The following is a 22,328-nucleotide window of genomic DNA, read 5'->3' on the forward strand; positions in this document are numbered from 1 at the left end:
CCATGTTTTAGCCTTAGAGAGATTCAAGCTTAAGTATTCAACATATTAAGAGTGTTCTGGAAAATTTGGAAGTGTAGGAACTGTTGGATGTCACAGGGAAAAGTGCCTTGCTTGCCTCATGGATGATTGAAGAGAGGCAAAGCTGATGCACTCTTCTGCTGGAAGTTGTTTCTGAAAGACAGGAGTACAGCTAAGATCACACCCTTGGCAATGTGATCATTGAGAGGCTTGTGCAATGAAGTTGGTGGAAAAGCTACAGCTGGCTCCCATAGGAATTGAATGGACTCTATGGAAATAAAAGGACAAGAGGAAAAAGCCTAGTAGAGAACTGCTGGGTGGAAAACAGCTCCCAGTGCCTGTGGAAAATTACAACTGCCAGATCACAGGGTATATTCTGAAAGCTGCCTTTATGGACATAAGTGTTGTTTTCTGGGATGATCCAGTGATAAAGTACATCACAGAATGTCCTTTGCTTTCAGGGAAATGCTGCTTCCTTTCTCAGCTGACACTCAAAAATTTAAATTCCTTGTGTGGCAAAGCCGGTGGCAACAAGATGTCCAGGCTGGAAGACATTAGACTAGAGAGGTATTGTGCAAGAGCCAGTCCTAAATTTGCTTGTCAGAAAACAGATGTATCTCAACTATTGTTCAAAATCTGACAAGACTTCTGCTTTCTAACAAGACAGAACTCCTACGGTAAAAATAAATCCTTTCACATCCTCTCCAGAGCAGCACTTCTTATCTCAGGTCTCCTTCCTAGAATGCTTGCCAGGCCCAAGGTCCCAACAGCAGGTGTCAGCAAGAACAGCTCCACATACTTCAGCTGGTCTCCCAGATTTATGTTTTACACTGCTGATTACTGCTCCTCATATATTTCATTTTGCCTTCATAATCCAGAGCAGTTCAGTCTATTTCATGCATCATGAACACGGAACTGGTGACGCAAAGGCTCAGACAAAGCTTATTAGCGAGGCAGCTTTCCCATTTTGCATTTCATGAAGGAGAGTCAAAATGGAATCCAAACTGTGAACATCCCATTGAATGCTCCCTTTATCCTCATGCAATTTAGTTAAATGAACATATAACCAAAGTCCCCAACAACACCAACCCAACATGATAACAAACTGAAGGCCTGCGGGTAGTTTTGTACCGAGCAAACAGATTTAGGAACTGAATGTTCATTTCAATCACTCAAACCAGATTTGGTCAATGAGCAATTTGCTAATTGCTACTGGACTAGGCAGTTTACAGGAGTACCTTAATCACTGCTCTCAAAGAATCTTAGTCTATTTTTTTTAACTAGCTGTGAAAAAGAGACAATTTGAACAGTCTCCCTACTGATATGCTAAACACAAGAAAAGTCTTTTGCCTGCAACTGTTTCTGGATTTCTTTCATTATTTCCTGGAGTACAACATAGCACATAAGACCCTTAATGGGAACATTGTGAGTTCAAGCCTGCAGTGGGCAGTAGTGTCCTCCCTACTCTAGTCATGAGGTCTGTGGTGACAGGTTGGACTCGATGATCTTTGAGGTCTCTTCCAACCTTAGTGATACTGAAAGAGAATACTGAAAACAGGTGAGCTGCCATTCAGGCTGCCATTCCCTTTGGGGTGGCATTGGAGGACAGCTGAAGTAAACATCCAGAAAGAGAATAAACTATTAACCAGCACAGGGCACACATACATAGAATACATACATAGAATAAACCATGTTGGAAGAGACCTTCAAGATCATTGCATCCAACCCATCAATCAATCCAACACCACCTAAACAACTAACCCATGGCACCCAGCACCCCATCAAGTCTTCTCCTGAAAACCTCCAATGATGGTGACTCCACCACCTCCCCAGGCAGCCCATTCCAATGGGCAATCACTCTCTCTGTATAGAACTTTTTCCTAACATCCAGCCTGCTCTGCTTACCTCCAAATCCAGGTCTCAGTGCAAAGTCATGGTCCTGTATGTGAAGAAGCTGCTCAGATTTAAGCGGCCGTACTTTTGTGCTGTCAAGTTTCCTCATCTTAATTTCCCGTTTGCTATGTTAGCAAAAAAAACAGAAGAAGGAGAAAAAAAGTAAGAAAGTTTTGTTTGTTTGTGTGTGGGGTTTTTTTTCTGCCTTACATTCAGAATGCTAGTGAAACATCAAAAAATACTGGACAGCAGAATCTGGTAAGACAAGGGAAACAAGCATGCTAATAAAGTTGGAGGAAAAAAATGTATCGGAAAAGGCAGGGAAATCAGGTAAGAGTGTGCTCTGTGAGGAGCATCCCAGCAAGAATATGTAGCTCCTTGGTTTGTATCTACCACTATATAAGAGAGTATAGCTGTCTGAAAAAAATGCAGAATACAGAATTAACCAGGTTGGAAAAGACCTGTGAGATCATTGAGTCCAACCTCTCACCCAACACCATCTAATCAACTAAACCATGGCTACAAGTGCCTCATCCAGCCTCTTCTTAAACACCTCCAGTGATGGTGACTCCACCACCTCCCTGGGCAGCACATTCCAATGGCCAATCTCTCTTTCTGGGAAGAATTTCTTCCTCACATCCAGCCTAAACCTCCCCTGCCACAGCTTGAGACTGTGTCCTCTTGTTCTGGTGCTGGTTGCCTGGGAGAAGAGACCAACACCCATCTGGCTACAACCTCCCTTCAGGTAGCTGTAGACAGCAAGAAGGTCTCCCCTGAGCCTCCTCTTCTGCAGGCTAAGCAACCCCAGCTCCCTCAGCCTCTTCTCACAGGGCTGTGCTCCAAAACGCTCCCCAGCTTTATTGCCCTTCTCTGGACACCTTCCAGCATCTCAACATCTTTTCTAAACTGAGGGGGCCAGAGCTGGGCACAGAACTCAAGGTGTGGCCTAACCAGTGCTGAGTACAGGGCACAATGACCTCTCTGCTCTGCTGGCCACACTATTCCTGATGCAGGCCAGGATGCCATTGGCCTTCTTGGCCACCTGGGCACACTGCTGGCTCATGTTCAGCTGCTGTCAGCCAGTACCCCCAGGTCCCTTTCTGCTTGGCTGCTCTCCAGCCACTCTGACCCCAGCCTGTAGCAAATGAACAGCAGCTGCTCATCATAAGGCAAACTCCTTTTCCATTTTTCCTGTAAAGAGAAACCATGGCATAGAGAGCAGAGAGGTGTGGCACGTGCCCATATTACTAAGACACTGGATTAAAGCACAGACAAGATCTACAGTCAGATCTAGCAATTCAGGGTACAGGTTTTAGAAAGAATCCATTCCATTATTTGGGTCTTCTACACAGAAAATGCTATGGGGTCTCCTTACATTTCCACCCCTTGTAGCATGGGTGCCCTGCTTTTTAAGTGGCTGGCCCCAAGTAATAAGAGAACTAACCATACCTTAGCTACAGAATTATGCCTAGCTTTAGGACCCCCATTTCCAGAAAGGCATGGGAAGATTGTGTGAATCTGTGTAGTTTAATTTACAAGACAACAACTAAGGGAACACATGACTCTTCAGAATACATGATGAGCTTTTACAGGGCTCCAAGTCACAACACTGCCCAGCAGGATAAGCAGCAGCAACAAGGAAGATTTATGGTATTCCTTGGGTACACCTTTCTCATGGTGAGGATAGTTGAAACATGGGAACATACTGCTTGGGCAAGTTTTGAGACTCCTTTCACTGAGGTTCTTTCAGATTAGGTTAGACATATCTATCTAGGATTCACTTCAATGCAGTTGCTCTGTCACAGGCAAGGGGCTCTCGCTAGACATCGCTTCTTTCGTGTCTTCTGTGATTCTCTGGGACTGCACTGCCAGCAACTCTATTACTTTAGACTGAATGACAGAAATCTGTTCTGCAGCTTTGTCCTGCAGTCAAACAGTGCTTAGGCTGAGGTATTGAATGCCTTAGGATAACTTATGTGCCTACATTTATTTATTTTATTTTTCTCCTTTCCCCCTTTTTGTCTTAATTATGAAGCCCAAGAAGTTACTGTTTAAAGTTCCCTTGCAGGAATGATGAAGTGGCTGTTGGGCTACTCAGAACCATTGGGCTTGAACAAATTTGCCTTAGTGATCTTGAATGTCTCTGGCAGAGCTGTCTGAACCAAACTATCAGGGCAATTAGAATACCCAGCAGGCATTTCCAACACAGACTTTAGCTTTCTAAGTATGAAAATGATGTGAATGCTAAAATGAACCCCCATGCTTCAGAGAACTAAAATCACCACAGAACAAGCCTGTACCAGAGCAGAATGAGCAGCACAACTGAGCATCTGCAGCAGAGAAATTCTGCTGCTTGGGAACTGGCATAAGAGAAAATGAGGAGTCATGCTCAGAATGCCATGGCACAGCTAATGCAATTTAGGGTCATTAAGTTAGTGGTTATCTGATGTGCCAAGGAAGATACCTGTTTGATGCTCTATTGATTTAATTGGAAGAAGCAAGCTAAAACTATCACACATCTATTACAACTTTTTAGTAGAAGCAAGTATTGTGACTAAGGAAGAATGTCCTCCCTAGTCATGGGAGGTAAAAAAGTAAGTTTCTGGGGCAGGAATATTTTTCCTAAATGAGCTAAGGAGATGTTTAGGCTGTGAATACTCATTTCATTATCCTGGATGGGGGCAAACTAAGCAGAAATGCTGCCCCCATGCAAAACATCTTTTGTGCCCACTTGCTTGAACAGATGACGTTTTATATACAAATGGTGAAGTAGCTATAATTATTTCTAGCAGCTATTGCAAGTGGTTGTTCAACCTAGGTGGCATGGTAGGGCCAAACAGCCCCAGCACAAACCCAGACAGACACTAAGGTGTGTAGACATGGGGTTCCTGTCTCCCCCCTCCTTCCTGCAGAAAGCCAGGGTAATGCAGGAAAAGGAACAAAGGGACCATGCATGTCTGGTAAACAACCCTGTATCTAAGGTAAGGGCATGTGTTCTGGCCACAGCCTGGCAGAACCCCTTCCCATTGGGGTACCATGTGCTGGTTTCATGCCCTATTGGTCCAATCAATCTTGGGCAAGACTTATGTACAGGCTGCTTTCTAGTTGCCTGTGCCTCGCTTTTTCCTGCTCAAGCCTTGCTCAAGCCTTGCTTAGCCTTGCCTTTGCCTTGCCCAAGCCTTGTGTGCTTGAACCTGCTTGAACCTGCTTGGACCTTGTCTGGCTTAAAACTTCCTCGAGTTTCACAGCCTCGAGTTGCCCAGTCCAGTGCCTGGGCTATAGCCGTGAGCATACACACCACATGCTACCAGAGAAGCCATGAGCTTAAGAGTCAGAGCCAAGCCTGCTGCCCCTTGTGACCAGGATCTTGCTGTGCCTCAATTCACCAGGACAAAGCCAGTGCCCATCGCGATAGCGTCGTTAACAGCCTGCTGTCTGCTGCAGCCAGACCAGCCATCGACGACCGCGTGGCATTCCTGCCGTGCCTGCTGCATGAGAGCTCCCCAAAGCCTCTAACACATAGCAGCAGCACTCCCTACCTGGGTACCACCAGCTGTGAGTAATTAATTCATTGCCTCTTTGGCATAAAGGTTCTGGCTGAGTCTCCCCCCCGCAGTGTGGTCGATGCCATTTCTCTCCCAGGGTATTCTCTTCCTGCTCTACTCCTCCTGGTTTGCATAAAACAGTTAAACTGTTGTAGTTGCCCAAATCCTGCATATTCCCACTGTAAATATATTCTAACCATACATCCAACCTTGTGACACATTTTGGCAATTTTCATATTAATGAAGGTTATTAATGTTTTGATTAGTATTGCCACATCGTTTATCATAAAGGAAATATTCTATTCCCTTTCAACACCAGGTAAGTTCTCACAGGGCTCAGAATAGCACTTAGGTAAGTTCTCACAGGGCTCAGAATAGCACTTAGGTAAGCTCTCACAGGGCTCAGAATAGCATTTCCATTACAAACATGGCACAGTCTCTTTTTTATTTTTGATCTCTTCCTTTGGCAAAATACATTTTAATTGGAAAGGAAAATAGGCTTCCATGTAGCCACTTATGCTTACGGTACTTGGAATTAATTTCACAGAGAGTGGTAAAATGGTGTGTCTAGAGGCACAAAACCTTAGGAAAAAAGCCATTAACATTTCCAAAATAATTAAAAAAAAATTACACTTCTTCACATTTTTCCTTCTTCTTGACTGCTTCCTCCACCCAAGGCTGAGAACTGTTCTCCAGCAGATATTCCTTTAACATCAGCATCTGGACTACAGATGTTGCTCCCTGGTTGAGAGTTACAGTATTGTATTTTCCCCACTGCACCATTATAATTACTTCACTGATGAGTCAAAGGAAGTTGCATGTGTGTATTTGTTTACTCCCAAGATATCTTAGACAGGTATCTATTGATCAGCAACACAGCATTGTGAAATCATCAGTAGATGTCTTCTTTCCATGGTACCAAGTCCATTAAAAAGCAGGAGGAGGCACATCTAGCTATCCCAGGTCTCAGAAAAGCTTCCCAAGGTCAGTCAAGATAATACTTTTCATTCTCACAGAAGCACAGCCAAGGCACAGATTATATTTTGGGGGCCTAGCTCCCTGGTCTCTATCACACAGCTTTGGCTGTAACCTAGAAGTCTAAATGCAGTTATTGATTCTGCACATTCGTCGTATGGCAGCTGTCAGGCTACGGTGTTTGAGAGAAAAGTCCACACAGAAGCAGAGAATCTTACAAACATTTAGGCTGAAAAAGACATTCGAGTTCAGCCATAAACCTAACCCTGCCAAGTTCACCACCAAACAACTTCCTAAGCACCACATCTACACCTCTTTTACATATTTCCAGGGATGGTGACACAACCACTTCCTTGAATAGCCCTTTCAGTGAAGGAAGTTTTGTGAAATCATCAGCAGGTGCATGTACCTAAGGAAAGGAAATCTTTCTCTACCCACCTAGGGTACTAGTAATAAAGAGAACTCTGACAGATGGCTTACTGTTGGCATAGATCTGGGCAATTCTAAACACAAGTGTGCTGGTCTCAGTGAGGCACATGCTGAAGAAAGTACTGCTTCCAGCTATAATCACTCTTTTCCACAGCTGCATAAAAGACAGCATGTTACATTATGCAGATGGAATGGTAGCCTACAATTAAATCCCAATAGAGGTCATAAAAAGCACTTGAAGCATTTCAGATCACACAGGAAAGACCCCCCTGCTGGTGGAGGCACTAGCTCTTTGGATGAAAAAAAGTGAGACACGCACCTTGGACACTTCACTACCCAATACTATTATATGGACTCTTGGCTCAGTACCTTGGTATCTGATCTCAGAAAGCAGTTAGTCACTGCCTGCAAAACCAAAGCAATTCAGAATTCCTTAAAAATGGACAAATATGTGGCAGGCTTTTAAAAACAAATGTAGTTGTGCCTCCATGACCTTGAATAGCTAATATCCTATGGAATGTCAAAGTTCTGCTCAAGGATACTTGAGCAGCTTCTGGGGTTAAAGCATTTAAATCAGCATAGTTCTGTTTCCAGTGGCATCCATGGGATTCACATGGTTATTATCACCTCTGGATGTCTTTAACTTATAACATTATAACAGTTCATGCTGGCTCAAGGAGAAATCAGACAAGTGCATGGAAATTAAATCCACCGAGGTTCACTAAATCTGCATAAGTCACACTGAACACAGGAAGTATAGGGGAAATCTGGTATCTGGACTTGGATGGTAGTATTAGGGGGGAATATCCAATTTATTTGCCTTGTCCATCTTTTTCCAAAGCTGTGCATACATCCTTTCATTGAAACACGTCACTATAGTGCATGGACCTTGGGTAAGACCCTGTATGTCTGTCCTTCTCTTTTAATGCCCTGCGTAACTAATGATACGGTACAAGTTCTCGGTAGGAGACTGCAGGAAGGCTGAAGCACTTCTGGGTACTTGGAAAGACATAAACACATTTCCAGCACCATCCTCATCATGACAGATTTTGAAACTGATGTCTTAGGAAGTATAGTTAGGAAGTGTTTTGGTTTCAGTTACATTAACCCACCTAAACATGAGCCAGCAGTGTGCCCAGGTGGCCAAGAGGGCCAATGGCATCCTGGCCTGTATTAGGAATAGTGTGGCCAGCAGGAGCAGGGAGGTCATTGTGCCCCTGTACTCTGCATTGGTTAGGCCACACCTTGAGTCCTGTGTCCAGTTCTGGGCCCCTCAGTTTAAGAAGGACATCGAGACACTTGAAGGTGTCCAGAGAAGGGCAACAAGGCTGGGGAGAGGCCTTGAGCACAGCCCTGTGAGGAGAGGCTGAGGGAGCTGGGGTTGTTTAGCCTGGAGAGGAGAAGGATCAGAGGTGACCTCATTGCCCTCTACAACTACCTGAAAGGTGGTTGTAGACAGGAGGGGGTTGGTCTCTTCTCCCAGGCAACCAGCACCAGAACAAGGGGACACAGTCTCAAGCTGTGCCAGGGGAGGTTTAGACTCGAGGTGAGGAGAAAGTTCTTCACTGAGCGAGTCGTTCATCATTGGGATGTGCTGCCCAGGGAGGTGGTGGAGTCACCGTCCCTGGAGGTGTTCAAGAGGGGATTGGACGTGGCACTTGGTGCCATGGTCTAGTTGTGAGGTCTGTTGAGACAGGTTGGACTTGATGATCCTTGGGGTCTCTTCCAACCTTAGTTATACTGTGATACTGTGACAAGAATACCCTGGATTTAATAGCCATCAGCTTCTTTACAGTGTTATGTCCCCAAAATATGCTAGTTACCCCCAAATCAAAGTCATCCAAAAGGCAGAAGTCACAGAAATCTTACTCCCAACAGACTGTGGAGTTATATAGCAGTACGGTCTCTTCAATGTTTTAACATCTTTATCAAATCTTGAAGTCTAGATAAATATAATCAAAACTGCACAGTTCTCACATAAGTCTGGATTTCTAAATGTTCAGTAGCATCAGCAACATGCACCATTTTTGACAGAATGCCTAAGTATTTTGGCAGTCAAATATTTTGTGCTTTGCTGTCAGAAATGGACCATGAGAATAATCTCTTTCTCATGTACTTTTAGTTAATGCTTTAAAATCTTCTTTGCAAGAGAATGCAGACAAATAGCTTTGGAGGGAGAATTGGGTTATTCTATTAAAACAGTGGAAGTTGTAGGTTAAGTAACATTTTCACATGGAATTCTTTTTAAAAGGCCCCCCATTTAACCAAGGCCATCTGTCAACCATGTCCCTAATCACCCTAGTGCTCGCTGAAAGGTTTTTCCCCAGAAAGGAAAAGGCTGGTGGGAAGTCAGACCCTGTTGCAGATACTGGGGGACAACGCTGCCTTTAAAACAAAACCAAAAAATCAGACAAAGAAACAGTAAATGTATTTGGATCCTTCCCACAGAAAAGCTGATTTGCAGCTGTCAAGCTTTGGGATCTTCTGTGGCTCTGATTCTACAGTCTCCTTTCCAGCTCCAAATCTCTCAGACCTAGGAAATGAAGGCCAAAGCACCGCCTTGTGTAAAGAAAACTGCCACACCAGTCAGCATCAGCTGAGAATGCAGTCCTGGCATTCCTCTTTGTTCTATTCTTCCTTTCTCTTAGCACTCTTCTGCCTGTTTCACAGGACTGTTGTATTTGTATTTATTAGCAGAGAGCTGTGAAGATGGAGAAGACACTGTGCAAGTATTGCTACTGCTGTCCTGTGGCAAGTGGTCAGCAAAGGATGTCCAGCAGAAAGGCACAAAATACATTGTCTGCCACTAGCCTTCTCTCCTGCTGTGTGATTTTTTTGTGTCAGTGATGGAGCAACTCTTCTCAGTTATTGCAGAACAGAATAAATGCAAACAGCACTAGCATATGCTTCCCTTTTACCACTGACAAACAACTATCATCTGAGCTTAAAATAGACCTTCCTTACCACTACAGCAATAAGATTGTATTCTGTTTGTTTGATTCTGAACTGGTTCCTGAGATTAGCAAAGCACCAGATTAGACCTTATGTAGGTATTGAGACTAGTTCTGTTTGGTTTGTTTTGTTATTACAAATAATCATGCACGAGCACTCACTCCACATCCATCAGTGAGTTTGAAATACTCTGCTGAATAATCATTCTTTTCGTGAGGTTTTTGGACATAGGTTCAAGTTTGGACTAAATCTTAAACTGAAATCCAGAAGCCCTAAGAGATACAGCATCTCCAGGCACCTCCACTGTGTCACTGGGATGTGTTCTGTTGCCTTGAATTGCTTAAACATTATTTTATCAAGACCTGAAGGGACTCAGAGATGTCACTGCTGGATTATCAAGCGATATAGAAGGTAAACAGCTTCACACCTGTGCCCTGGTTTTGGCTGGGATAGAGTTAATTCCTTTCCTAGTAGGTGGTACAGTGATGTTGTTTGGATTTAATGTGAGAATAACATTAATAACACACTGATGTTTTAGTTGTTGTCAAATAGTGCTTGTCCTACATTAAGGATTTTTCAGTTTCCCATGCTCTGCCGGTAAGCAGGTGCACAACAAGCTGGGAAGAAGCATGGTCAGAGCAGCTGATCTGAACTACCCAAAGGGATATTCTTTACCATAGAACATCATGCTCGGTGTATGAACTCAGGGGAGCTGCCAAGGGAGATGGATATTATTATCATTGTCATCATAATCAATATTGTTATCAATATTGTGTTTTGCATAAACTGTCCTTAGCTCACCCCATGAGTTGTACTGCCCCTCCAAAACTTAATTCCCTTCCCTGTCCCATTGCAGAAGGAGGAGTGAGCAAGCTGCTGCATAGGTGCCAGCTGGGTTTAAACCATGACCACCTGCTACAAAGCATGCAACTTGAAAAGACAGCTCAAACACATCAGGAGCCCACTCATGTTACTTTTCCACAAGAGAAGATACTATATGAATAAGCTGTGAGTTCCCTTGCTTATTTTAATAGGGGGGCTAATGTGTAGAAAAATGTTACAGTTGTATTCCTTCACCTTCCTTAAATGGAGCTACTTATTAAAATTTCTACTGCTTCCTAACAGAGAGAGATTGTGCTTGGATTGTCACTGGGAGTCATTGGTCTGTTTACATACTGTTAATCTGCAAACACATTTAGAGATCTCACAAGGAAGATTTAAAATTGCATGTTTACAAAATATTCAGCCAGAGTGTCCCAGCACTGTCCCTTTCTTAAAGGCACAGCCTCAAACGGTCACAGTGGGGAAAATCACTAACACTTTGCACAGAAACTTCTTTATTACTATTCATTTTAAACCAGCTACTTGATTGGAATGACTAAGAATAGAGACAATTCTCACTATCTCAGAACATAAGTATAACCCACATATGCAACACACTATATCATCACTACAAATAAGGTACAGTTTACCTGATTTAGTGGCATAAAAATGCCTCTTGTATCTTGATATCCTACCCACTGTGCTGTTCTCTTAATGGGAATTACTTCATAACATTGGCAGAGAACTTTGGAAGGCATTTCAGCTTCTTGTAAAGGGAGTGAGAAGGACAGGACGAGACTACTTGGTACAACACAATAGTAGGCTGGTACCACAATGGTAGCCTGGTATCACACGAGTTAAGACTTGTGTGTGTGTGTACAGACCTGCATCTATACAAAGCATTCATGAAATCACAATATGAAATGTCTAGTTATGAAAAATTAACAGCACACCATTTTTGTTTTGGGAATATCCCATCAGTACTTTACATATTTCTAATCCAGAAACTGACAAAAGAGGACAATGAACCAAAAGGGTGCACCGAAAGGTTGCTGACGGCAGCCAGTTTGTCAGGGAACAGACACAGTATCTTGCTTACCTGTTGTGCTTTCTCAGGAATGAGAAGTTTTGCTGATGAAGATGGTGATGCTGACTTTGAGAACTGTGTAGCATTGCTGTTGGCCACAGGCAGGTGAGGAACAGAAGTTTCATAACCAGGACCATCTCTTCCAAAAACAGAGAAATGCAGGTGATCAGCCAATCCACCTTGCTGACTTGTTTTTAGCGTTTTTAACGTTTAGAAACAACATAGCATACAAAGGATGAACGTGAAGCAAGGCATCACCAGACACAGAAGACAGGGGCATCACAGTTCTGATGCCCTCACTGAGTTCCCCTCATAAAAAATCCTTCAGCTCTACATCCCTGCAGTATCTGCTGTCAAACCAGAAGCATCTTGCTTTTAGTAATGTAGTAGATACAGCAATTTGTTTGTCCAGGCTGTGGTCTGATCCATTGCTTCCAGTCTTTCAGCACGGGCACATACTTGAATTCTCCATCATGCGTGCAGTAACCTCTTCAACATAGTCTGTGCAGGCAAAGTGATGTCAAACATTTAATCCCCCTTAAATCCCACACAAAACCATACAAAAATCTGCTTTAATGACAAAGGTCTCTAAATTAATCTTGCTTTCTATATGTGTATCTGCTCAAAATAATTTTCTGTACAGATGAAGCTCTTTCATTAACTGGCTACATTGTATTCCCTTCCCAATCATTAATGCCATTGCTGTTTCTGCAACCTTCAGCAGCAAGTGTCCTGTCTGCAGATACAGAACTGCTTTGGGGCAGCACAGTATTGTGGAATAGGCCCAAACTGGAAATGAAGTTTTATTTCAGTATTCCTCAATAACACTTGGAAATACCAATGAATTTCCCCCCCTTTTACTAAGCTCTGCAGATATTCATTGCATTTGCCCTAAATTTACATTGCACGTGCATGTCTAAGGTCTAGCATCCTCCCACCACTCCTAATTTTACCTGTGTCTGCCTGTCCAACAGCAGATTGAATTGCAAAATATGTTATCAACAAAACGTTGCTTCAGCAACAACTTGAACAAACCTGCTTCTCCTATGAAAGGTGATAAGGTTTCTGTGGGCTTGAAACGATGCAACACCAGGCACACCACCTTAGATGGCAATCACCTTTATCCTTTCCAAGCCATCAGCAATTGAGCAGTTATCAAAGCTGATAGGATATGCTTACTTTAATTTGTCTAGAAAATTAGAGACACAAGACTGAAGGTTAGGGAATTTTAAATACTCAACAATATCTAACAAATGTAGAAGCAATTTAGGTCTCCCAGCAGTAGGCTGCTTCTTGTGTAAGACAGAGGAATGAAAGGGAATTCAACACCATGTCTGCTGAGACTGTTAACACCCAAGTACTCTGGGATAATAATTCTGTGATGTGGGCCTCTGCCTCCTCAGGAGGTCCTGAGATTCCCACCTAAATTCATTCAGGCAAAGAAATAATTCTCAGATGCAAATTATTTTCAGTAGGAGGTTACCATAGTATCATAGTGTCAGTCAGGGTTGGAAGGGACCACAAGGATCATCTAGTTCCAACCCCTCTGCCATGGGCAGGGACACCCCACACTAGATCAGGATGGCCAGAGCCTTCTCCAGCCTGGTTTTAAACAGCTCCAGGGATGGCACCCCAACCACCTGTCTCAGTCCGGAGAGGGAAGGAGACACAGTTCTTTTGAATATTCCCGAGAGAGAGAGAAGAGGAAAGGAGTTATATTACCACACCCCTCACCCACCCCAAGACAGTTTGAGTCTGTGGAGGAAAGGTGCTGCATGAGGTGCTGGGTTTGTGCTGGAGATGCGATGTGATCCCTCTGGGCAGCCTGGGTTGTAGAGAAAGGGTGCTGAGGCTTTGGCTGGAGAATAGATGAGGTCCCTCTGGGCAGCGTGGGTCAGCTCCATGAGTGGCAGCAAGCAGGACTTAGGACACAGAGAGAGGGTTCAGTCTGCTTCCTTCCTTCTCAGCGGCATGGTCCTCCTTCAGCGTTTTTCTCTCTGCGTTTTTCTTCCCTCCATTGCGGTTTTCTTCCCCTGCGGTTTTCTTCCCCTGCGGTTTTCTTCCCGCTAAGCCAGTAGTGGTCAAGCCTTTTATACAGTTTTTAGTCCTTAGGTATGTGTCCGAGCATTGTCCCTCAGGAATTCAGGAGCCAGGAAATCATAAGTATCCAGATATCGTTCCCCAGGAAGTCTTTCTGTGTATTCATGTGAGTTTGGACAGTGGTCTGGATGGAGTGTGGGGGGGGCCTCCGCCTCCTTCCTCTCCATCTCCCTGCCTACCCACTTATCACACATCAGGAGACAGGTGGAGAGTCCATTGACTCATCACCTTCCCTTCCTGGGGGTATCTGATAGCTGTCTTGAAGGCGTGATGGCTGGGTCCTTGGGTCATTGTTATAGGCCAGCTGCTGTCCAGTGTTATCACGATGCAATCGCAAGGTGATTTGCATCCAGGATTGGTACTGTCTGGGCAAGCAGCAAGTGATTTTATCTTTGTTGAGTCACACCAGGAGTAGACTCTTACACCACCTCCCTGGACAACCCATTGCAGGGCTTCACCACTCTCATGGGGAAGAACTTCTTCCTCACATCCAGCCTGAATCTCCCCACCTCCAGCTTCATTCCATTCCCCCTAGTCCTATCACTCCCTGAGAGCCTGAGCAGTCCCTCCCCAGCCTTCTTGTAGCCCCCTTCAGATACTGGAAGGCCACAATTAGGTCACCTCTGAGCCTTCTCTTCTCCAGACTGAACAGCCCCAACTCCTTCAGTCTGTCCTCACAGGAGAGGTGCTCCAGCCCTCTGCTCATCCTTGTGGCCCTTGATCATCCTTGTGGCCCTTACCAAAGGACAGCTAATTTCCAGTGCTTTTTCCATTTGGAGTTGATCTGCCCTATAATTAAAAATAAAAAGAGGTACTTCCCAACCATGCATAAAACTTTATCAGTACTAAACTGAACTCAGTGGCCTATATCAAAAAGGCTTTCACCCTTGTTACACTCATTCTACAGTAAACCTAGCTCAATCCCTTCCTGTTCAGCAGACTTATAGAAGATTCATAGCCTGACCCAGGGATAGTCAGAGAGTGTTTCCAGCAGATGGGTTAGGAACTGGCTGGAGGGCCGAGCCCAGAGAGTGGTAGTGAATGGTGCCACATCCAGCTGGCAGCCAGGCACCAGTGGTGTGCCCCAGGGATCAGTGCTGGGCCCCATGCTCTTTAACATCTTTATTGATGATCTGGATGAAGGCATTGAGTCCATCATCAGTAAATTTGCTGACGACACCAAGCTGGGGGCAGGAGTTGATCTGCTGGAGGGTAGAGAGGCTCTGCAGAGGGACCTCGACAGGCTGGGCAGATGGGCAGAGGCCAAGGGCAGGAGATTGAACACATCCAAATGCCAGGTTCTGCACATTGGCCACAACAACCCCATGCAGTGCTACAGGCTGGAGAGCAGTCAGATGGAAAGGGACCTGGGGGTGCTGGTTGATGGTAGGCTGAACATGAGCCTGCAATGTGCCCAGGCAGCCAGGAGGGCCAATGGCATCCTGGCCTGCATCAGGAACAGTGTGGCCAGCAGGAGCAGGGAGGTCATTCTGCCCCTGTACACTGCACTGGTTAGGCTGCACCTCGAGTCCTGTGTCCAGTTCTGTGCCCCTCAGTTTAGGAAGGAGGTTGACTTGCTGGAGTGTGTCCAGAGAAGGACAACAAGGTTGGTGAGGGGCTTGGAGCATAAGCCCTATGAGGAGAGACTGAGGGAGCTGGGGTTGCTTAGCCTGGAGAAGAGGAGACTCAGGGGTGACCTTATTGCTGTCTACAACTACCTGAAGGGAGGTTGTAGTCAGGCAGAGATTGGTCTCTTCTCCCAGGCAACCAGTACTAGAACAAGAGGACACAGTCTCAGGCTGTGCCAGGGGAGGTTTAGGCTGGAGGTTAGGAGGAAGTTTTACACAGAGAGAGTGATTGCCCACTGGAATGGCCTGCCTGAGGAGGTGGTGGGGTCGCCATCGCTGGGGGTGTTCAGCGTGAGGCTTGACAGGATGCTTGGTGCCATGGGTTAGTTGACTAGGTGGTGTTGGATGATAGGTTGGACACGATGATCTTGAAGGTCTCTTCCAACCTGGTTTGTTCTATTTTATTCTATATTCTATTCAAAGGTCTGATGTATTTGCAGGGTGTTTCTGGAGAAAGCAAACACAAGACAGAGTTAATAAGTCCATTATAACAAGGTTCATTAATTTGCACTATCATTTGGGTGGAGAAGGGAAAATAAACAATAACCTTAATGATAAGTTATTCCAGGTAGAGATACTCATTCCTGAGCCAGTCTGATTAAGCTGTCTAGTCCTGCCCAGCCTATATGCTGCAGTGTTACAATTCATTCTCACTCATAGGCTGCTTGCTACAGTACGTGACTGTTCTCCCTGCGCCGTGAAACGATCCATTGGAAAAGACAAATGCAGACTGCGAAAGGCAGTGTCCCAGAGTATTTAGGTGCCACCTCAACAGCCCTGGCTCCTGCCTCCCCCATTCTCTGGGGACCACAAGGACAATTATGATCAGTTGACCCTTTTACAACTGGTTCATTTGAGTTGTGGCCTGAAGAGGGGTTATCAGGACCCCAATACACAGCAAGTTTGGGGCATAAGCAAGCAACACAAAACCTTAAAATCTAACAAGTTCTGGACGTATGCAAATCAGAATATTACATCACTTGAGTTAGGCCGAAGTGAAAAAGTATCTGACAATAGACAATCACTTTGGACCTTGCAAAAAATTATCCCCTTGCCCAGGGATGAGCTGGAGTCCCATCTTTGGAGATATTTGAGTCATGTAGATGCAGTGTGTAGGGATGTGGTTTAGTCAAGGACTTCTCAGTGTTAGGCTCATGATTAGACTCAGTGATCTTAAAGGTCTTTTCCAATCCAAGTGATTCTGTGAAAATTATACACTTTGAGCTCTCCTTAATCACACTGGGCTGCATCCAGCATCTCCTCAAGTTGGGATGCCTCTCAGGACTGTCTATTGGCAGAGTTGATACAAGGTCTGTGCAAGACCATCTTCTCAAGTCTCAACTCTCACCTATTGAGACATGCCTGTTGTGGTGGCTTGGCCCTGGCCAAATGCCCACCAAAGCTGTTCTATCACTCCCCTTCTTAGATGAACAGGGGAGAGGGGAAAATATGACAAAAGCCAGCAATAAGATAGGAGCAATTTCATCATCATCATCTGTGGCAATGCCAGCGAGGAGCAGTGTGAGCAATCTGGCAGTGCAGGCCTGGAGCCTGACATGGTGCTAGGCCATGCTCAGCATAAGTGCAGAGCCAGCTAGCAGTGTACCAAACAGTGCTGTGCCTGCAGCGTGTAACTAAAGCAAGGCACTGGTAGCTATAACCACAGCAAGTTATCTTGGGACAACAGGACATGCACCTGCATCACCAAACCTCACGTGTCATCAGTAGTTGGACCAATAATCTATACTAGTGTGATGTGTGGTCACTCATAGGGAACCAATGAGTCCATGCCAACAAGGCACTCCCAGTTTATATAAGTTGTAGCAGTTCCCTTGCTAGGCACTTCTGCATTTCCTGTCCCTTCTTCTTCCATGCTTTACTTTACTGTGCTATACTCTCACCATAGGCCTGTGCCATAGGCCTGCAATACTGGAACAATAAAGGAACGATACGAGATCATACTGATCAGCTGTATTGATTCCAACCTCCGTCATCCAATAATCATCATCATCATAAGCAAAAGCCACATGCAGAAAGCAAAAGTGAAAAGAAATGTTAATTTCTACTTCCCATCATCAGATGGTGGTCGGTCTCAGGAAGCAGGGCTCCTCACACAATGGTTAGTCTAAAGGACACCATGGGCAAATATCCCCACTATCCCTTCTTTCACTTCATTCATATATCTGAGCTGACATCATATGGCATGGAATATCTTCTCTGTGGCCATTTTGGGTCAGCTGGCTAGGCTGTGTCCCCTCCCAAGATCTTGCCCACCCCTCAGCATACTCTTGAGGCAGGGAAATGTTAGAAAAGTCTAGATGCTTGTTCAGCAGTAGCCAAAACACTGGTGTGTCATCAGCTACAGCACTGCAAAACACAGCACTGGACAGATGCTTTGAGGAGAATTAACTTCAGCTCAGCCAAACCATATACACCTATGAACTGTATTTAGCCTAAAGTCCAAGGGCACAATGGTGACTACAGGCTAGCCTCTTTTCCCCACCTGTCAACTTATCTAGGTGTTTGATTTTATGCATTTATTTAAGAATGTTGGCATCTACCTACTTCACTGGCCAAGTACTTTTGTGTCTGTATGTTTTGTATTTATGTGCATACACACACTTTGGTTTGAGATACCTTGCAGTAAGTTATCATGAACCTTGTCATCAAATTAAGTCACTGTTTTACTAAATCACTTCTTATGCTAAGTGTTGCTGAAGTCAGCCTTTGCTTTGTCTCATTTTATTAATAAAGCTTAAATTGCTGAAAAATCAGATTGTGCCAAACATTCATCCACAACACGCACCAAAGTATCAGCAGACCTGGTTAAACCACACAAGAAAGAATCCAAGAGCCATTGGACTCTTCTCTTTCCCCTTCGGGCACAGGCCCAGCAGTAGCAGCAACAATAGCAAACCATACAAAAAGCTAACCACACTGCAGGCTGCCTGATAAATGTTACCACATTTCTGCATGCTCAGCTATCTGCACATTGAACAGTGCTAACTAATTTCCAACCATTTTGCTCAACTACAAAGAAATAACAATATGCATTTATACTGTCTGCTAACAGCAATCATCCATATTATTTCCAGTAACATTTGGGGAAGCTGTAATTTAGACATTGACATCATACATAGCTGAAACTGCTAGCTGTTTTCTTCCTTAAGCAGGGGCCACAGAATGATGGAGGAGAGGATGTTTCAGGTTCTGAGGTTATTCACCAAGAGCTCTGAAGGGGACATGGCTTAGCTGTTTAGGTGGGTTGGATTGGTTGATGGGTTGGACGCAATGAGCTTGAAGGTCTCTTCCAACCTGGTCTATTCTATTCTATTCTATTCTATTCTATTCTATTCTATTCTATTCTATTCTATTCTATTCTATTCTATTCTAATAATGTTACTTCATCTCATGTGAATACATAGATGTGTTGATTATGTGTGCTGAGCTCAATGAAGTCTAAAGAATCCACTAAAAATAAGCAGAAGTTGCTTTGTGCATGTGTTTCCCAGCTGCAAAAGGGAGCGGTTAGAACCTCTGCTCAAGGGCTATGTCAAAGACAAACAGGTTGCCTTCACAGAGTGACTGCTGGGCCCCTGACCAAGCTGCATGTGGACATCCCAACCTCCAGAAGGACATCAGCAAAGAGGGGAGTCTTTAAAACAAAGCAGCAGTTATGTGCTGCTTTCATTCAGCTATCAGCACCCTGGGGTTTTATTATTACTGGCTGTAGCAAGAACTTTACTACTGACCCCTGTTGCTGGGACTACTAAAATCAGCTTTAACCTAAAGAACTGGATGCACTGACATGTTCCACCACCTTCACATCATTGATGTCATAACACTACATATTCCCTTAAGAAGCCTTGCCTAAGTAAACTGAACAACCATGCACTACAATTTGGTGGCTGTTTCCAGAAACTAATGGTCTAGCACACAGAGTTCAAGTTGAACTGTGGCAGAGGGGAGTAGTGAACACTTCCATTCATGGGTGTGTAGTATCAGTGAAGGCAGCTAGGCACCACCCAGAGCAATGGTGTTTCTTCACAACAGAGTTGTTTTCATTTCTGAGGGGGGTGGGGGTGGGCATGTAACAGAGCATTACAAAAGCAGATTATAGTATCATTATGAATGACCATTAAGAAAACAGGTTAATCTCCCCTGCATTTGTCAATAAAAACATCCATCTCTGCAGCAGAATAAAAACAAGCTAATACACTTTGCTTGCACTGTGGAAGTCCTCATTTAAATGCAAGACATGTTCTCTTTGATATTTTCTTTTAATTATCCCTTCTCTGGAGCCCATGAAAGTGTTGTAATGCTGATCTCTCGAGCCCAGTGCATGGTGATCTGCAGAAAGGAACCCCACAGCTCCAGGGAGTTATGGAGCAGGCATGTTGATTGTGGTGCTGGGTACAGGGGGGCATCTTCCCACCAGGCCTCCACACCCTATGCCAGTACACACAGGTATTGATGTGATAACAACATACATACTCATTAGCTTTCCAAGAATAGGTGAAGTTCAAGTAAACTTTTTACAGGAACTCATTAATATAGCAGTCCTGGCTCACTGGAGAGGTCCCAGAGGACTGAAAGCTGGCCAGCGTGGTGCCCATCCACAAGAAGGGCTGGTTGGATGAGCCAGGGAATTATAGACCTGTCAGCCTGACCTCAGTGCCAGGCAAGGTTATGGAGCAGGTCACACAGCATGGGTTAGTCGTTTAGGTGGTGTTGGATTGGTTGATGGGTTGGACGCGATGATCTTGAAGGTCTCTTCCAACCTGGTTTATTCTATGTATTCTATGTGTTCTATTTGCTATAGGTACCCCTTTGAGGAGGAACCTGTGTCTGGTCTCGTGCAGCCCAGTGTTTGCAATGTATAGTTACACATTACCTCCTTTGATCAATAATGGGTCTCTGGTATATGGTTAGAAAATTAAAGGCCCTTTCTCAAATACAGGATTAGAAAATTAAAGGTCCCTCCACCAGTGTTCTTTGATTTTATATTTCTCCTTCATCAATGGTAGCAGTGCATAAGCTCATAGGAACAGTTTACTGACAGCCAAACAAGCTAAACAAAGAAGAGTTAAATACATCACATAGTAGGGGGGAAAAAAGAGACGACGACAACGACCCCTTTTTTTAGTAACCAAAATGAAACTATTTCAGGTAATTACAGTCTGCAACTACAGGTCTCTCTCTGCCCCAGACCACAAAGCAAAGTAAATTGACCCCAGGTATTATAAAAACAAGAACATAAAAACACTAGGGCTGAAGACATGTTTCAGAGGCTGGAGTTTTGCAGAAAATCTCAAGGCACATCTGAAGGACATTATAGACAAAAAGAGCTGGAAGGGTCACAGCACACTGGTACTTAACCACCTGTAAAGTAGCTGTAGTGAGGAGAGAGATGATGTGGAACAGGCAGCACAGTTTCACCTGGCATGTATTTTTATCTCTCCAGATAAAACACAGGCAAAACAAACAAACAAAAAACAAACTATATATATATATATATATATATATATCCAAATCTCATTTATAAAAGCCAGAAAACCACAGAGCAGTGACTGCAAGAGTGTGAATGCAATAATACAGCACTCAAACAGGAAGCATTTTTCTTTTCCATGGTAACAGACTCAGCATGTAGAATGTAACCATTTATATTGTGATGTCTACATTTAGTCTGTGTCTGGGGCTAAACTAGGAAAGATGTTGAGATGCTGGAAGGTGTCCAGAGAAGGGCAACAAAGCTGGGGAGGGGTCTGGAGCACAGCCCTGTGAGGAGAGGCTGAGGGAGCTGGGGTTGCTTAGACTGCAGAAGAGGAGGCTCAGGGGAGACCTCATTGCTGTCTACAACTACCTGAAGGGAGGTTGTAGCCAGGTGGGGGTTGGTCTCTTCTCCCAGGTGGCCAGCACCAGAACAAGAGGACACAGTCTCAAGCTGCACCAGGGGAAGTTTAGGTTGGATGTTAGGAAGAAATTCTTCCCAGAAAGAGAGATTGGCCATTGGAATGTGCTGCCCAGGGAGCTGGTGGAGTCATCATCACTGGAGGTGTTTAAGAAGAGGCTGGATGAGGCACTTTGTGCCATGATTGAGTTGATGAGATGGTGTTGGATGATAGATTGGACTCAAAGGTTTTTCCAACCTGTCAATTCAATTCAATTCAATTCAATTCAATTCAATTCAATTCAATTCAATTCAACTCAATTCAACTCTACTCTATTCTATTCTATTCTATTCTATTCTATTCTATTCTATTCTATAGTAATTACTTTATCACCCAAAGACCCCTCCCCAGCTGAGAAGAGGAAAATCAGAAAATGAAAACCAAAAGGCTGAAATTAAAACAGACTTAATGAAATGGCCAAATTAATACCAATGCAAATAACATACACAGAAAGCTATACTCAGTCCATCAAAAGTACATCAATGATGATGGCCAGAAAGGCAGCCCTCAAGAACAGGAAAGGGTAAGGATGTGTCCAAACAAGACTCCTCTAACCTCAGCAAAATTCCTGTGACAGTTTAGGCTGTGCCTTTAAGAAAGGATAGCTGCAGAATTCTCTAGCTGAATGCTTGGGTGTAAAAAGGAAACCAAAAGGAAGATAATTCTAAATGAATTTCATTGGTGGATGAATAGAATACATAGAATACATAGAATAAACCAGGTTGGAAGAGACCTTCAAGATCATCGTGTCCAACCCACCAACCAATCCAACACCACCTAAACAACTAACCCATGGCACCAAGCACCCCATCAAGTCTCCTCCTGAACACCTCCAATGATGGCGACTCCACCACCTCCTCGGGCAGCCCATTCCAATGGGCAATCACTCTCTCTGTATAGAACTTCTTCCTAACATCTAACCTAAACC

The 22,328-nt window shown here is 44.2% G+C and overlaps 1 protein-coding gene across 1 annotated transcript in view; it reads right to left on the reverse strand.

Moving 5' to 3' along the window:
• The window catches only part of GABRR3 (gamma-aminobutyric acid type A receptor subunit rho3), a 52,518-nt gene extending 40,623 nt beyond the window's left edge, over positions 1 to 11,895 (reverse strand). Inside the window, exons 1-2 of the mRNA XM_054165866.1 lie at positions 11,734 to 11,895; positions 1,924 to 2,036 (exon numbers count right to left, since the gene is read on the reverse strand). Of these exons, the coding sequence (XP_054021841.1) occupies positions 1,924 to 2,036; positions 11,734 to 11,858 (238 nt within the window). The 5' untranslated portion in view covers positions 11,859 to 11,895. The remainder of the gene's footprint in view (positions 1 to 1,923; positions 2,037 to 11,733) is intronic.
• Positions 11,896 to 22,328: the final 10,433 nt, after the last annotated feature.

Source organism: Dryobates pubescens, chromosome 12, assembly GCF_014839835.1.
Source record: "Dryobates pubescens isolate bDryPub1 chromosome 12, bDryPub1.pri, whole genome shotgun sequence".
Classification (NCBI taxonomy): Eukaryota; Metazoa; Chordata; class Aves; order Piciformes; family Picidae; genus Dryobates; species Dryobates pubescens.